At 37.4% G+C, this 17867-nt stretch overlaps 1 protein-coding gene across 2 annotated transcripts; it reads left to right on the top strand.

Moving 5' to 3' along the window:
- Positions 1 to 308: 308 nt before the first annotated feature.
- Positions 309 to 17750, top strand: me2 (malic enzyme 2, NAD(+)-dependent, mitochondrial). 2 transcript variants are annotated; one of them, XM_038702586.1, is made up of 16 exons: positions 309 to 467; positions 2862 to 2954; positions 5168 to 5320; positions 9521 to 9654; positions 9797 to 9946; positions 10513 to 10588; positions 10826 to 10987; positions 11089 to 11302; positions 11928 to 12025; positions 12363 to 12476; positions 12643 to 12754; positions 13071 to 13213; positions 13369 to 13471; positions 13687 to 13757; positions 14285 to 14383; positions 14572 to 17750. In XM_038702586.1, exons 3-16 carry the CDS (start codon positions 5207 to 5209, stop codon positions 14731 to 14733), a joined length of 1752 nt encoding a protein of 583 aa, XP_038558514.1. In that variant the 5' UTR covers positions 309 to 467; positions 2862 to 2954; positions 5168 to 5206; the 3' UTR covers positions 14734 to 17750. The 2 variants fall into 2 exon arrangements, with proteins under 2 accessions (XP_038558514.1, XP_038558513.1); XM_038702585.1 differs by lacking the exon at positions 2862 to 2954.
- The last annotated feature ends 117 nt before the right edge of the window (positions 17751 to 17867 follow it).

Raw genomic sequence — 17867 nt, 5'->3', positions numbered from 1 at the left:
AACTGCAACAGAGAGAATAACCTTAACCCTGGAGGGTTGGGAGCCCTGGGGGGTTAATCCACCCCAATATAAATGTAACGTAGCAACTTGGGGCAAGGTTAACCAAATGCATGGTGAAATCTGAAGTTAGATGACCAATTAAAATCTTGTAAATCTTAAAAACGCATTTATGCTGAAAGTGGAATAACTGTCTTTTACAGTAACTACGACTGATGGATTTTTCTCCAAAAATCTTGCGTGTGTCGCAGTCTTTACGGTAAACACGAAGGAAATCCCAACGTGTGATTGGATGAGTGGTTCTTCTACACTGCGCGAGAGTCTCCTCTCCTCAGAACCTCTGCCGCATCTGTGGCAACGTACCAAGAGGTCAAACAGTTTTACCGGTTACTCAAGGAGAAACATGCCTTATAAACAGTAACCCGTTCAACGGAAGTAACCGCAGTCAGTATTATAATATTCAAGAGCAGGTAAGCCCAGTCGTTATTTTCTAGAAAATACACAGTCTGTGTGTCATCTAAGAACTTCCCCTTTTTCAGAATAAGAGACAGCATGTAACGTTAACTAACCAGGCTAAAAACATCCGTGCTGTGTCAGTTTAACAAACACTTGGGCTGTGGGCTTTTCTGTCGTTAAGACGGGACAACGACACAGCTTGGTCTGTTTTAGTACCATAGCCAAATGTTAGCTTGTAGCAGTTGTTAGCTGCTATTTGTTTGTAGTTGCTAGGCTAACTAAATAACGTTAGCTTCCCACTGTAGCGAGTTACAGTTAGTCATTTTCTTTTGTCCATCTGGTTTTTATTTCTGTGTAAACGTAGTTGTTATATATGTTCACAATTAACATTAAACATTCTGTCCCTCCTCTTGTATCTCTAAACAGAAGATGGAGGTAGAAATAGTGAGGGGTTAGGGTTATATTACTACATTTACGGCCTATGTAAGTATGCAGCACTAATAACAAAAAATTCACTTCCAGTTTCTTAACTAAATAATCAGTTCAAACGTCACTCCCTGTCAGGGTTTTGCAAAGTTAAATCTAACAGCTTTCTATTGTATTCTATGGCAAGACACAAAAGATGAACCAAGATGGAGAATAATAACACCTGTCAGCAAAGCCACGCATAGCTGTGTACTAACTAAGATGTATGTCTTCTTGAAATTGCTTTTGCTTTATGCTAATGTACTCTGATCCCAGTAAATTAAGCTATAAGACCATAAAACGTTTACACATGAAAGCATGGGTGTGGCTTGGATTGATTGCTTGTTGGACTAAATCCATAGTTTAGAAGAATCCATAGTTTAAGGGCACACTGGCTTCCTGTTGGTACCTTGTTTCTGGAATTAACCTTTTTAAAAAAAATACATAATGCTTTCTTCAGTCAATGCAGTCATTACACAAATCATTTCTATATTAAGAGTACTTCCAGACACAGTAATGCTAGACTCAATAGTCTGGCTAAATTGCACTGTGTGTCCTGTTTGCCTCATCTGTTTAGAAAGTCCATTTTAGCTGGCATTGAGTTACACATTTCTATGCAATGGCCATCAAGCCTCAAGTTTATTCAGTCTGGTGAAGTACTTGAGAGTACTTAGATTGGTCAAATTCCAGCCATGGCAATATACTGTTAAAGGAATACAAATGCACAATTCTAGCTGTGTTGGTTGCCTGATTTTATGAGCTATTTGCTTACAAAAAATTACAATTACAGACTGTCCAGGCCAGCTTCTGGCTGTGGCAAGTGTCCAGCTAGTCCATTCACAGTACTTGTTGCAACACTGATACAAAGCTGGCTCATTGTGATTTCTGTGCCAGAATTACCTTGCTCCTTGGCAGACACAAAAAGTATGAAACAAGCAATCATGGATAATCTCAGCATGTTTGATACGACCTGCTGATGAAGTCTGGGAGGAAATGAAAGGAAAAAGGAATATCACTGTATCAAAGTATGACCTCGTTAGATGTTCAGGCTTTATATGTTCTAGAAACAGGTTGGAAGCAAAATTCGACGTGGATAACCGGAAAATAGTATTCTACAGTGTACAAGACAAAGACTGGATTTCACAGAGGCTGCATCAAGGCTGTTTTCCCTCTGAATGTCAGACAATCTGCCACTTTGGTCCATTCTTTAATGCTTCTTTCTAGGCAATGTTTCCTGGATGTGTAGCTGTTAGCCAAGACTCAACAAGCTGGCTGTGCTTGTAATTTCTTTCATCAGATATTGTGTTCAAAGAGAGGGCATGATTAGACCACAGTACTTTATCTGAGTCTGTTCTTTAACAACAAGTAGAGGCTAATGGAAAGCACAACCATTGTTTTTGTGGACATTTTTAAGGTCAGTGGGGGTAATTTATAAACTTGCTTAGTTGCCTATCAAATGTAAACCTGCATAGTGTGATTAAACACAGACTGGCATTAAGAGTAACTGTTGCACACATCTATTTAATAAGGACTATAATAACGTGTGGACAAGCAAAAATTTTGAGGTTAGGAATGGAGGAGGATAAGAAAAAGACAGCACAGATGAGTCCTGTTTGTCACATTGCTCTTTAGCCACCTGAGCTCAGCTGTATGTTGTTCCAGACCATGGAAATCATAAAATGGAGTTAGAGCTCAAGCCTCCCCCCCCCCCCTGTGTAATCCACATATAGGTTGGTAAATTACTGGGAAAATTTACATAGATAATCTTTTTGGAAAACACCTGACTGCAGTTGACTGTATTGTGTTTCCTCATGTATCTTGTATTTCAAAGCAATACTTATTTCAGAGATCTGCTTGACTGGAGTCCTAAACTACAGGGAACTAAAATAGAAATGGCATGCAATAATGCCGACTTTGCTGTTCTCCACATAACTTGCTTACAGGTCTAGTTGCATTTCCTCTGGGTCAGGCCTTGACATTAAGGAAGGCCAAAAGGAATTTAAGCTGGATAAAAAAAGAAGAAGATAAATACATAAGTGAGTACAAAAGTTGAGTTGACAGATGATTTTGGTTACTCCTTTGGGGTCTGCTTTGCTCTTTTTGTAACATGGTGACGCTTGAGCAATTTGCCATTATTGACATTAACAATTAAAGCACTAGAAAGTATTATAACTGTGTCATATGTGGCAGTTGAAAGTTTTTCTTTTAGTCCGTTGGCTCTGCAGGTTTGGTGGGAAGGCAGCATTTACTTTGTGGTTTCATAGTCTGAGGGATGACCTTTTGCTACAAATAATAACAACAATAATTATCGTGAGGGAAGGCAAAGCTGCTCTTAATTGTCTACAACTTACAAACTTAGAGTAGCTTTAACTATTTCTGCACCCACCACAACACAGCACGACACAATATAGCAGCGAATCACAGGTCACATGCATGACATAGCTCTCACACTACTATTCCAGGCCACCAACAGCAGCTGAAAGAAGGGTAGGGGCCCTTATGTAAAGTGAATATGCAGTAATTGTTGTTGGTGTGGCATCATTCTAGCAAGTTCTGATACTATTTTGTTTATTTATTTTTGAGCGTGTTTTATCTCCGTCGGAATAGTAGAAATAATTTATGCCTTCATGTATGCTCTTGACATGCCGCCCAAGATAGTCTTGCTTCCAAGCTGTGATACATGTTATCTGTCCGTCTTCCCGTCTTTCCTATCTGTGGGCTGATTTCACCCTGATTTAGCTTGTTCTCTGTCTTCATGTGGAGCTCATTGCAAAAAGGATTATGACAATCTTTCAAAGCTTTGTTTCTCAGATCACGCACTAAATCACTTCTGTCCACATCCAGATTAATGACTGGCCACTGCTGTCAGCATTTGTAATCCCCGAGTGTGGGACTGTCCATACACACCAAGTGCATTTGTGGGTTTCTGTGATTAAGTGTGTGTCAGTAGGCCGACAGTCTTCACTACTGATATCTTAAAGCCGGGGCAGGCAATTTATTTCAGAAGTTTTTTTTTGTTATATTTGAAATCCTCTTTATATCCCAACAGCAATCAATAAATCAAATGCTCTGACACAAACACACACATAAAAAAATTCAGTGTGTGTGTTTGTTGCCGGACTGTAATTCAAACTAAATGATATGATAAGCTGGCCTACCTGCTTTTCTACCTGCACGCTCTCTGTCATATGTCCAAAGGTTGTGGTAGCGGTGCACTTCAGGTCTTGGCTGTCAGAAGCAAGAATAACTTAATCTTAAAGCAATAACTTTTGACAACCCCTTGACACTAAGGAATAGTTGTAATACTGAAAGAAATGGTAATAAATTAGTTTTACAGTTATGACTTCCACAAACTGGTATAATCAAAGTTGTTATCGCACATGTTGGTAATTTATTTTAGATACAATATAGACTTAAAAATAGGCAACAGCCTAAGGAATGTAAGGGTTTGTTCATGGTTATATGAACTACTGAACATCAGTATTTTTAAAGGCTGTACCAAATGTCTTTTTTTTTTTTACATTCGAAGCTTGTATCGAAGTTTCTAAATGAAGCTTCGATAATTTATGACGTCACCGTCCTAAAAAATCCTAAATTTGAGTAAAGTTATTCTTCATATTATTTTTTTTTGTGAAGTACAGGCAGAATAAGTAGAATTCGTGGGTTGCTGTTTGTAAACACATGATTCAAAGTTGGCCCCATGCAGAGAGAGAGAGAGCAGCGGTGGGGGAGCCAGCTTAGCGAGAACAAAGCAGAGAATCTGAGAAATAAAAAGTTATTTTGTGATTGTTTCAGGGTGGTTACATTCTAAAGCACAAATAAACACACCCGCATCTTTGCACAATAATGGTGTTTGTGTAGCTTAGCCCCTTCCTCGGTCAAACAGACACACCTGACAGAGAGCAGAGGAGAGAGACGCAAAAAAACCCTGCATGCTGCAGAATGAGTAGACATGGAAAAAATGTTTCCGAAAGTTGATTTAGAGCTAAGGCTGCAACTAATGATTATTTTCTTTGTCGATTCATTTGTAGAATATTTTCTCGATTAATTGATTATTTATTTTGTCTATAAAATGGTGAAAAATGTCCAAAAATGATTCCCAGAGGTCAAGATAGTGTCCTCAAATGCCTTGTTTTGTCCACAATCATTTGTGATTCTCCCACAGGAGATGAAATTGGAAATAAATAGTCATGTCTCCAGAAAACAACGGGTTTTCTGTCAACTTTGTTTCTCTTTTCTTCCTCGGCAGCTTTAAACCAGTGGACCTTCAGACCAGTGACTGTCCACCATGTTGTCCAAGTTGAGAGCAACCTGGTCCCTGAGACCCCGTGTCTCTGTTTGCAGATGGGCACACACCAAAGAGAAGGGCAAGCCCCTCATGCTCAACCCTCGCACCAACAAAGTGAGTGGATTGTTGTATTTGTGTTAGCATTTTAAAAAGAGATAGTGGTTAAACGCATCGAATCTTTATTAACATGTTTTGCAGCCTGTCAGTCCATTTGTAGAGCCATACCAATTATGACATATTGTGAAGTCTAATTGGCATAAACTTTTCTTGTGTCGGGGTGGAAAACAATTTTTTTGTTAGAATTTTATAATGTTCTTTAGTTGCGATGGATAAAACAAACAAGGAAATGTGTTATGAATCAAAACTGTAACATACAAAAGATAAAATGTTAAAAAAAAAAAACATCTCCTGTTGACCAGGGTCACTCTGTCTCCTAGCAGTTGTCAATATTTCTATTATCTGTGGATAAAAATAGCAGAGAGCTGCAGCTGTTTTAGTGTGATGGACAGGAATTGACTTGAAGGTTCTGACATGTTTGACAGGTTGTCTTTTATTAGACTGTGTTTTTCTATATCTGTATGTTTCTGCAGGCTGGTAGAAATTTCAATTGATCCCCAAAGTATAATATTTCTACAAGAAGTAGAATTTGTCAGCATTCACATGTAACGAAACAGGCATTACATCACGCATCAGGCGATTGGTATTACTGAAAACTAGAACAGAAGAGTAAAATAATACAAACCTACTGCTGGAAAACATTTGGCTCTGACTTGTCCTAGCTTCTAACACTTTAAATTGATACCTTCAGGACATGGTTTTCAGGCATTAACTAATTTTTCGTAGCAGGATTGTTGCAATTCATAGTGTTCACGTGACGTCACATTCCAAGGAAAACTCTCCCTTGGAGGGCAAAAAAGACGTTATTTTCTGCTGTATGTCAACCAGGAAGCAAGTGATACACTGTTACTTTGAGTTTGTTACTTTTGCGTTGCCAAAATGCTGGATGGTTGTTGTGCTATCGGACTAATTGACGAGGAGACAAGCCTGAGCTGTGTTAGGTGAGGGATTCCCTACAAGGTAAACGTAAACATTACCACAGTGGAGCACTGGCGGCGGAAATACAGCAGTGGGTGCTGTATATGGATCACAAGTGCCCAACACTTGAAGTTTGTGTAAAATTTAAGAGCTTTGGCAGCGTCTCTTACGAGGGATCTTGGTCTGTTTTTTTGGCCTCCAGGTCACCGCACATGTCATGCATGTGTTATACCTTATGTAAAGCATTTTGAACTGCCTTGTGGTTAAAATGTTAAAATAAACTTACCTTGCCGAACATCTATAGTAGGGCTGGGCAATAAAATGATAATGATAATTATCGCAATATAGCTTTCCTCAATAACAATATAATAAATAATAAATAACAATAAATCGTCAATAAATATTTGGTTTAATTCATTTAAATCACAAACAAATTAGCACTTCATCTTTCTATTAAAATATTTATTTTGTTGAGGAAAAAGGGACTGAAAAAAGATTTTATCATAATATTTTTGAATGTTCTACGTCAGATTTGTTAAGTGACCAACTGTTTGCATCAAGTGTTCGTCCCATTCTGACCATAAAGAAAAGTTAAACCACATAATTAACCATCTGGTTTATTCAATTTTCACTCAGGAGCAAAAATCTTGAAAGAAATAATGATTTGACATTTATCGTGATAATTATCTATATCGAATGAGATGAAATGTTTTTATCGTGATAACATTTTTCCCAGCTGGTGTAAGTTGCTCTGTAACGTATTTTCAATACCCTTTACACATCAGTATCACATTGTTTGGTGCCTTTCTTGTGTTACTTAAAGCAACACATATGTAACATGAGGCTGTAGCTGCTTGAAGAGATACGATCTCACTCTGTACAGGTTATGCTAAACTTAGAATATTCTGCACATGTTGTGCTAAATATAGACATTCCAACCTACATGTAAACTGGTCCCGGACTATCTGGCTGATGGCTCACATTGCACTAACAGCCTGATTCCTCTTGTTCCATCTGTTTGGGTCTAGTTCAGAAACTCATTTGTTGATCAAAACCAGCTCAAGTGGGAAAATGTTCTACATGTACAAACATAAAAAACAAAATGCTGTCTGGTTGTGGTTTTATATTTACTGTAGAAATATAAAAGGCAGTGAAACTCTTGAATTTCCTCTAGAATTAAAATTCACTGAGTTCATTGTGTGTTGCAATCTAACATTTACAGCGTGCAAGACCACAACATGGTGGTTACTCATAGGAGGACTATTTTTGCCAGAGTAGTTGTGACTTGCATCAGCAGACTGCATCGTCATGACTCTCTTGATTCGTCATAACTTTAAGAAAGAACTGTCAGAATTGTCTTAAATGTGAATATCTTCTGGTTTCCTTACTCCACCATGACAGTAAACTGAATATCTTTGGGTTGTGGACATTTTAAGGACATCATCTTGGGCTTTGGGAAACAATGACCAATATCTTTTACCATTTTCTGACATTTTATTTATAGACCAAACTACAAAAGTTAATCAAGAAATTAATAAACCCATTAATCTGCAATGAAAGTAATAATTAGTTGCAGTCCTAATGATACAAACTTTCAACATGTAGTTTCAAAACAAATGTAAAAGTAAAATACCTGGAAACTGGATGGAGGATCTATTTTAGGCAATTTCATTAACATAAATGATGAACTAAAAAACACAACTTAAACCAGGGGTTTTCAAAATCTGAGACGGTGACTTTGACAAAGCTCAGACAAAGCTTGGAAAAAGGTTAGTTTACTTGGTTAGACCGAATTAAGCCAAGACAGCCTAATATTGCTATTTGACAGCACAAACTAAACCAAGTACATATAAAGGTCTATCCTGTGGCATTTATTAATCTCTGGGAGTGTGGGGAAAAGTGTAAAATTCCCACAAACTACTGTATCTCTGAACTATCTCTTTAACCAATGAGAAATCAGTGGTTTCCTGTCAACAAATCATAGGAAATATATGTATATGTATATTTATATATATATAAGTACACACTCAAACATATATCAGGTTTTCAGGATATGTGTTATTTTACATTTTACAGATTGGGCTACTTTTGTCAGACCTGTTAGAATCACACCAAGAAATGTTTAAACTTTCAATTCCATGTAAAAAGAGGAAAAACAAACTAGAAATCAGAGGCATTATGTTGAGTGGAATTGAGAGCTGAGTGAAGTGAAATGCTCCATCAGCATGACTCAGCATTTTGCCAGGGTAGGCCCCAGCATTCATCGCTCTTCCCCAGCCATTAAGGCTTCCATATGTTACATCCGTATTTCATTCAGAGATGGTCATGTAAACCTACATACACACTCACATGCCCGGCAGGACCATGAGAACTCTTTGGACTCCTCCTCTCCATCTTTTATACATGGGGAGTTTCTACCCAGAGTCTTCTTCATTGGCTTCTTTGAGGCTACTCCCCTCTCTTACCTCTTTTGCTTCCTTTCACCAACTGCAAAATTACTTTCATCTGGTCTCCACCCCCCTTTGACTCAGCTCTCCTTATCCTGTTAAGAGTCAATAGGCCAACCCAGACTCATAGGTAACGCAATACACCCTCTGTTGACAAAACAACATTATAGTATGTGAACATTTCCAGCAGCAGGGGTTCTGACAATTGGTTCAGTGATTATATTTTTATTTAGAGAGATATTGATACATTTTAAATATGAAACCTAAATGCTACAAGGGTTGGTAGCAGAACATCATTCAACAGAGAGTGGCGTACTTAATAATAAACATGTCTGTTTGCTTATTGAAGTGATGTCTATAAAATCATGTTTATTTAGTTTACCTTATCAGACAGTCTGTATAAATATATATATATATATATATATTATATATATATATATATATATATATATATATATATATATATATATATATATATATATATATATATATATATATATAAAATACCACAAGAAATATATTTATATAAACAATATATTTAACATGTGTAAGACCAACTGTCAGTGGAGGGGCCGCTCTTTTGCCATTGTCCAACAAAGATTGCATTTCACTCATAAGTCATGTCAGAAGTTAACAGGAGTCTTAATTAGAAAAAATAGAATAGCAGCTGTGTCTCTCTATGACATGATTTTAAAACAATGCTGCCCGTTGAACTCTTGAGTAACTGAAGTTACTGACTTCAAGTCATTTTCCAACAATGATTAGTTGACAAAGGGTAGATACCTACAGTCTCTTTGACTCACTCCTCTCTTTTTGGTGTGTTTCCCCTCAGGGCATGGCCTTCTCTCTACAGGAACGACAGATTTTGGGGATACATGGTCTGTTGCCTCCCAAAGTGGAGACCCAGGACATTCAGGCCATGCGTTTCCAGAATAATCTCAAGAAGATTACTGATCCCCTGCAGAAGTAAGGACAAATGTAGCTTAGGGCACTGTAAAGAATAGCCACAGTATGATCTTCTCTGTTTTGCTTTTAAGCATTTGTAATTATTTATTTTAAATGTCTCCCTCTATACGGTTTAACTCATTTATCTTCCTTTTCCGTACAGGTACGTGTACTTGATGGGCATCCAGGAAAGGAATGAGAGGCTTTTCTATAGGGTGCTGATGGAAGACATCGAAGAACTGATGCCAGTTGTCTACACTCCCACTGTAGGCTTGGCCTGCACACAGTATGGACACATCTTTAGAAGACCCAAGTAAGCATGCTAAAGCTATAAAGAATCAACTACTAAAAGGAAAAAAAGGATAAACTACAAAGATTGTCCTATAGGATTTACTTTGGTGACAGACATACTTTCAGGAATTAATATTTAAGACAATGAAGAAAAAACATTTACCTCTATAGTCTACATTGCTACCTGCTATAGGCCACAAAATCAGTCTCATTCAGAAACAGTCATTCAAAAGGATTATTCTGGATAAAACACAGGCTTTGACTGGAGCTGTTGACATTTTATTTTGTGTTATTTTTAACTGTCTGATTTTATTTATAAAGTGATTATAAAGTTGAGTTATTTGCCTTAGTGCAGTCCTGTGTAATACACATTTAACATTGTTTTGAAAATATAATAACATAAATGTTTTTTTATAATGGTGAATGGGTGTTAAATTTGTGTCAATACCTTGATTAAAACAATGTTAAGGATGGTACTGTAGTAGAGAGCCATTTTTTCTCTCCCTATTTTGTAGTAGATATAATCTTGCCATAATTAAGTAAAGTTATTATTAAAGTAGTCTACTATCATCTTGTTTCTCTCACCAGAGGCTTGTTCATCTCCATTCTGGACAAAGGACACATCCGTTCCATCCTAGACAACTGGCCAGAGACTAATGTTTCAGTGAGTACCTGAAAACCTCATCAAAGAAACACAAATTTCGGCTAATATCTATATTACAGTGTGAAAGAGACTCCTAGTTGTATCACATATCGCAGTCAGTGATAAGTCTTGTTAATTGACCCATTACCATCCACATTTTCTACATTCACTTGGCTAATGTCCAGTTTAGTATTGCTCACTGTTGTATGCTTGTAAATGTTAATCTTTTTCACCACCTCTCTCTCTCTCTTTCTGTAGGCAGTTGTAGTAACCGATGGAGAGCGCATTTTAGGATTAGGGGACCTGGGTGTTTATGGAATGGGCATCCCTGTTGGAAAACTTTGCCTGTACACCGCCTGTGCCGGCATTAGACCTGAGAAATGTCTGCCTGTGGTGATAGATGTCGGCACAGACAATGAGGTTGGAAGGCAATGTTTTTTGATTTGTGTGTTCTGTATGTGTGTAATGCTTTGGGGAAAGTAGGAAAACCTCATCGTATGTTTTCCTTGCTGTCCAATCAGACTCTCCTGAAAGATCCGCTGTACATGGGGCTGTACCAGAAGCGAGATCGCTCTCAAGCCTACGATGATCTGATTGATGAGTTCATGGAAGCTGTGGTGGACAAATATGGGCAGGACACACTGATCCAATTTGAAGACTTTGGGAACCACAACGCCTTCCGCTTCCTGAGGAAGTACAGGGAGAAGTACTGCACCTTCAACGATGATATCCAAGGTTCGCATATAACCGCATTTGAAGTTGTACTTTGTCATTATGCCAGTTTATCTGTCCAGTTAAAATCAGCAATTGAATTACGTTTAGTACAGTTCAGTTGGCATTGCTTAAAGAACCATTCTGGAGGTTTTACATGTTTCCACCCATCCCTACATAATGCCTCTCCTTTTAATTGTGTAATTGTTGGGGGACTCTTTTTAAAAGCATGTTATATCTCTGTTGTTTTCCATCTAAAATGTATTTTCTACCTCCCAACCAGCTGTTGTTTTATTTTTATTTCAACATGAAAATACAGTTGCAGAAACCTGAAACTTGCTTTAATAAAATAAGCAATTACAGTAAACATATTGTGGGCTTTAAGTCACTGTACCGCAGCAGGGTAGAGCAGTTTGAAAACTCACCTGTGGTCAGTTCAATGAACCAATGACAGCTGTGATTTGACAATTAGGAGCTGGAATACAGTGCATTCATGAGGTATGTTGTAACCAAGATGACTGAACCTGCACATCATAACTTAAAAAAAGGCCCATCCCACCTGCCTACCTTAAAACAAACGATTAATCTATTCTCTTTAGGGCAGAAAAGTCATTGTTTCCTGTTGTTGTGTTCTTTTCCATGTTTCCAGGCACTGCATCTGTAGCCCTTGCTGGTCTGTTAGCAGCTCAGAGAGCCATTGGCAAACCTATCACTGAACACCGGGTGCTTTTCCTGGGAGCTGGAGAGGTAAGATAATATTTATCCATTTATCAGTCGATTTGAGTTCTCTTGTGGGTTTTTTATATTTATTTTTTTAGAAATTTTTTCCTCCCCAATCTGGAATGTGAAAGTCCCATACTGTATATCAAAATAATAACATAGGCCCATTTGTAAGAGCCATACCGTCCCCTACTGACCAGAGCTGGTAATGCCAATAAGAAATGATAGTCCAACATTACTTAAAATCTTTTAGAAAATCCCCAATGTGCTCAACATTGACCAGAACTTTTAAGGGTTAACATTTTATTATGGATATATTGTGTAAGTACTTTGAATGTTTAGTTTGAGGTTATTTTCTCTCTAGGCTGCCCTTGGTATTGCCAATCTGATTGTCATGGCTATGATGGAAAGCGGGATGACGCAAGCTGAAGCCAGAGAAAAGATCTGGATGTTCGATAAACATGGCTTAATAGTAAAGGTTGGTGTGTGTGTGACAAAGACATTGATGACTAGAACATACATTATATGTCTGTGTGGCTTCCTGTCAGGCTCACTGTTGATGTACTATATAATTGGTGAACAATGGTTTTACTATATTCTTTCTCAATATACTGTTGGCAACAATGTGCTGTGTGTAACTCCAGGGCAGACCGCAGGAAATAGACACTAACCAGGAAGCATTTGTCCATGATAGTCCAGGGAATGCACAAAGCTTCCTAGATGCTGTCAATACCATCAAACCTACAGCTATCATTGGTAAGGAAGTCTCATTTTCATTTACAGTTTGGAATATGCATTTTTAAGTTTGAGCCATTCAGAAACTTATTAATATGCTCTTGTTTGTAATGCTCTCGTCATGATTTATTTAATTTTATCCAAGCATGAGATTGTATCAGGTCAAATGACAAAGTATATTTTTTATTTAGGTTATTTATTATTTATCCACTCAGCTTTGCAAAATAGTCTTAAATCATGCTGTCAAGGCTCAGTGTAATTGCTGGCTTCGCTTGAGCAGTAATGATGGATCACTCACAAGCACAGGGTGACCAACATTTCTCTTTCCTTCTTCCAGGTGTGGCAGGAGCTGGACGTCTTTTCACCCATGATGTCATCAGGGCCATGGGATCCCTGAATGAACGACCAATCATCTTTGCCCTGAGTAACCCAACCACCAAAGCAGAGTGCACAGCGGAGGACGCCTACACACTCACTGACGTACACAGTTCTTTCTGCTTTCCATTCCTTTCATTTTAAATAACTTTGAAATTAAGCGTTATGAGTTATTTTGTTGTAAAAATTACTCTTCCTGTTATTGTCCTTTATTTTTTCCCGTCATCACTCTTTCACCCTTTTGTTTCTTTGTCCCACAGGGTAGATGTCTTTTTGCCAGTGGCAGTCCATTTGGGCCAGTAACTCTGAGTGATGGCCGTGTCTTCACTCCTGGACAAGGGAACAACGCTTACATCTTCCCAGGTGAAAAGAAAATAAATATGCATAATTTATATTAACTGACCAGAAGAGAGTATGAATTATGTATTAAATATAAAATGGCAATAATTTTCAGTGTTAAAAAGTTACCAAAACATAGTGTTTATATAATGGGAGGAAAAAAATCACCGGATGATAAACAAAAATGTAAGAAGTAAATGCAGTCTGTTTTTAAAACACATGCTGTTTGTGCATTGCAGGTGTGGCCTTGGCTGTGATCCTGAGTGGAGTGAGACACATAAGTGACACAGTATTCTTAGAGGCTGCCAAGGTCTGAAGTTCGCCTTTACCCTGCTCTCACGTCATCCGGCCCTTTCTTGCTAACTCTGTCATGTATGCATACGCTGTATACGCTGGGTCCTAAAACCTCTTTAACCCTTTGATGTCTCCTGGTCCGTCTTTTCCTAGACTCTGGGATAACAGCTAATAGATAAGGAGTTTTTAAAAGGCTGATCCTGCTTTGCACGTCTCCCTCTTCTCTCCTACTTCCTTCCATCGTGTTCTTTCCTCTTCCACTGGGCTGCTTTTGACTAGATTACATTGATCAGTGCAGTCAGTGCAGCACACTTTGTTCAAGATAGAAATGTTTTGCATGGAGAAGTCACTGACATTTGCATGTTGGTAATATAACTTTGGTCATTTCTGTCACTTTTCTTAATTTGTCTTATTCAAAATCACATTTATATTTAAAAACAGAAATAAGCTGTAGGCAAACAATAGCTGTATTTTTTTAGGTCTCAGTTTTTTGGATGCTAGAAATTCATCTTCAGCCTAAAAGTATTTTTATACTCGTTCCAGACGCTTGCAGAGCAGCTGACAGATGAAGAGCTGCAAGAAGGCAGACTTTATCCTCCTCTCTCCAACATCAGAGAGGTCTCTGTTCAGATGGCGGTCAAGGCAAGTCTCCTGAAAATGACAATTTTGAACTTTAGCTGTTTGGCTATTGATAAACTATTAATGGTAGTTCAAATGTTTACTGTTCTTCCCTAAATTGAGCCTCTTCTATCATCATCTGATTTTCAAAGTAATACTTGTGTCTGCCTCTCAGCATTAGTCAATACTAAACTTTCTCTTTCTTGCCATAGGTGGTGGAGTATGTCTATGCTAAAGGCATGGCATTTCGCTACCCTGAGCCAATGGACAAGAACGGCCTTGTACGTTCTACTGTGTGGAACACCCACTACGACTCCTTCCTGCCAGACACCTACGACTGGCCAGGGGTCAGCTTCAGCCCCAAGACTGACTAGAAGTAGAACAGACCCGCACTGTGCCCCATGTCACTCTTCCTTTGTTTTCCACTGAAATCTCAGTCACATATCTTTGGAGATGATAATAGTTGCATTAGTGCAAACATCTGCTTATGAAAAAAGCCAGTAGAAGCCCCTTACTGCCACCATGTTACTGCTATTTGCACTAAACCATGCATCACACGTAAACCTGCACAGCACCTGGATGGCCACCTGGTGGTGGAAAAAGGCAGTGTGGAAATCTGATAGAGTGGATGATAACAAAAAGCCAAAACATTATTGTATGGTTATTCCTACCACCTGTTTTAGTCATAAAACACATGGGAATAAGTAACCTTTTGTTGGGAAATACCATTTGTTGTGTACACTCCTGAGTCCACTAACTATTAATCTGACTATATGTAGCTACCTAGATTGCCAAACTTAATTCACAGGTTTTAACATGCAGTATGGACATTGCCTTTTTCCACATCAAGTGGGCCTCTGGTGGTTTGACTGTTCCAACCAATGCCCGACATATGCTTAAAGACTCCTTTTTAACCCGTGCTTCAATTGGATACATTGGTTATCAGAGAAGGTGTAGTAGACCCGAGTTATAAAGAATCCAGCCTTTTGATCAAACTAGGGGAGAAAGAGAGGAAACAATGTAACTGGAGATAATGATGAGATTTTATAATGGGAAATTTATATCTAAAAACACAAAACGAAAGTACACTCCAGCATTTCATTTGTGTGAATGCTTTTGTCACATTTTCTTTATTTCTATGAATTTATTTTATTTTATTTTTATTTTTGTGGGTTGTATTTAGATCGTGTGCTATATAGTCATCAACACTCCTTTTAATGAGTTGTAGTAAGAAGAATTCATCCCTAAAAAAATTGCCTGTTTGCCTAATTGTGATCAAATTTAATATAAACTATACCCTAAATATTTAAAGAAACAATGTGCAGTATCAATTGATTGAAACCCTTTGATACTACAGTTTCAATTGTTATTATTTTTTGTTTTCTGAACATGTCCTTTTGTAGAAACTAAAACTGTCTGCTGAAAGAGTATTTTATAAAGTTGTGACATACATGTGTGTTGGCAGGTTGGTGTGTGGGGTTTCGCTCCTTGGAACATATTCAACAGGACTCATTAGTTGTCTTGTTAAATATGTTGAATAGGCTAGGATTCTAGTGAATGTTCTGATCTACTATTAATAACAAATAAAAACAGTAACATAGGCACGATATCTCAGATTAACACAAGCTTTGCTCATGTAGTATATCTATTTTGCCTTTATTTAGAGATGGAAATTTAGACAATCCAAATTTATTTGAAATCTAACTTTTAATAAGGCAATTCAGAATGCTGTACATGAGAAATACAAGTAATTATGTCTTATGTACAAATTAAAAAAATACATCCCACCTCATGAGAAACTATCCTGTCGGATACTTTGTGGTGAGCACTACATACTTTCACGTGTGTATAAAGACTTTCTGGTGGGCAAGACAAATGTGTTGTTTTTTGTTTGTTTTTGGCTAATGTCCCGTTAGGGGCTCTGTAAAATAGAAGATAATTACAGTGCAGCTACAGTGCAGTCCAAGATAATAATAAATACCTAGATCCATTTAATAAAAGGCAGTGGAAAAGTCTTTAAATGAAATGCAAAGTTTTCTGGGAGGTTGTTTCAGATATGTGGTACAATTTACTCATAATTTACACTGTTGTCATAAAAAGTTAGTGACCAAATAGCACTACTCACAAACATCTTGAAATTGACATCTTGACATTTTGATCTTTTAATTCTCACCAATGTGTGAAAATATATTACTTGATGCTAAAGGCCAGTGGTGCCTACAAGATAATTCGATAGATTGTTACTGGATATATATATTTGTGATGAAGAAGCAGTAGAGAAACATTTTTCTGTTGACAAACATTTTTAGAACATTTCTTTTTGATGTGGCAGGTCTACATGTTGACAGTTGACTCAAATCCAGTGATCTCCTATCAGCTACACAGTTAAATAGTCATAGTTACAGCAGATGACATCTACCTCAAGGTCATGACATGCAGTTCTCAAAGTAAGATATCTTACAACTATAATATACAATATTATATTGTCATAATATTTCACATCTATATGTACATGTCATGCAGTGCACTTATCTCAGTGAGACATAGTAATGACAGTCAACCAGGTTGTCTATAAGATCTTAATATTTTGCTTTGTGCTCTGACAATCTTCTATAGTGAACAAGCTAAAGATCTGAAATTGTGTTTAGTGTAAAATTTGAGAATAGAGAAACCCTGACCATATACTTACACACCTTCACAGCCTAAATGTGTTTAAGCTGAAAAAAATGGTTAAATTAAATTTACCAATTACTATTTCATTTGTAGTATTGTCTTTAAATATGTTTAAATATACTAGGCCTTTGTTTACATTTTAGTCTCAGGATATTGTATTAGGGCCTTTTAACCACCTGCAAGTGTCTGCACAATGTTCAGTGTCTGTTCATAATCACTTACATAATGTAGACCTCACAGTCTGCTGCAGGCAGAGCTGGGAAACAACTCAACAGCACTATGAATATTGAAATACTGCTAGTTGTTTAGTACAAAATGATGTAACTGTGTGGTATTCAGTGTGCAGCTTTTTCTCTGATAGACTCTGCAGCTTCAGGTTGAAAACAAGTAATATATTGTTAAAAGTTGTCTACTCATACATTATGAAATAGTTTTATTAAAACGAAACTATTTAGAAACAGTGTGACCCCTTTAAGCGTTGGCTCACGTGTCTATCCACTTTTATTTGTTTCTGTAATGGTCTTTTTACTTGTTGAATTTGGAGATGGGTTCACTCGTGTAAAAGGAAAATGTCCTACATATGTCATTGCTAAAGTCTGTGTTTCTTAGGTTTATTTTTGTTATACAGTAATATTTCCTCAGCATTTGTACGCAGATAGCAGCATGTTTGTGCTGCCTCTTAATACCTATGTGCAGAATAAAAACTGTTTTAAACTGGCTTCTTTGGCTGCTGATGTATATATGAAAAACGTTGTCTTTAATCGTCCAAATATTGCCGTTAAATATTCAAGATATACTGTGTTTTACTTATTTTAATCCATTTTATAGTCTTTGT

The sequence above is a fragment of the Micropterus salmoides genome, unplaced genomic scaffold (assembly GCF_014851395.1).
Source record: "Micropterus salmoides isolate LMB-PRFRI ecotype aquatic unplaced genomic scaffold, ASM1485139v1 Ms_hic_scaffold_7, whole genome shotgun sequence".
Lineage (NCBI taxonomy): Eukaryota > Metazoa > Chordata > Actinopteri > Centrarchiformes > Centrarchidae > Micropterus > Micropterus salmoides.
This window is presented reverse-complemented; position numbering and strand designations above follow the sequence as displayed.

Bases quoted from the DNA above. Each gene is read 5' to 3' on its own strand.
- me2 (XM_038702585.1), top strand. From the start codon at position 5,207: ATGTTGTCCAAGTTGAGAGCAACCTGGTCCCTGAGACCCCGTGTCTCT. The intron at 10,589-10,825 runs GTGAGTACCTGA...CTCTTTCTGTAG, and splicing joins GGCCAGAGACTAATGTTTCA to GCAGTTGTAGTAACCGATGG. The intron at 11,303-11,927 runs GTTCGCATATAA...CCATGTTTCCAG, and splicing joins CTTCAACGATGATATCCAAG to GCACTGCATCTGTAGCCCTT.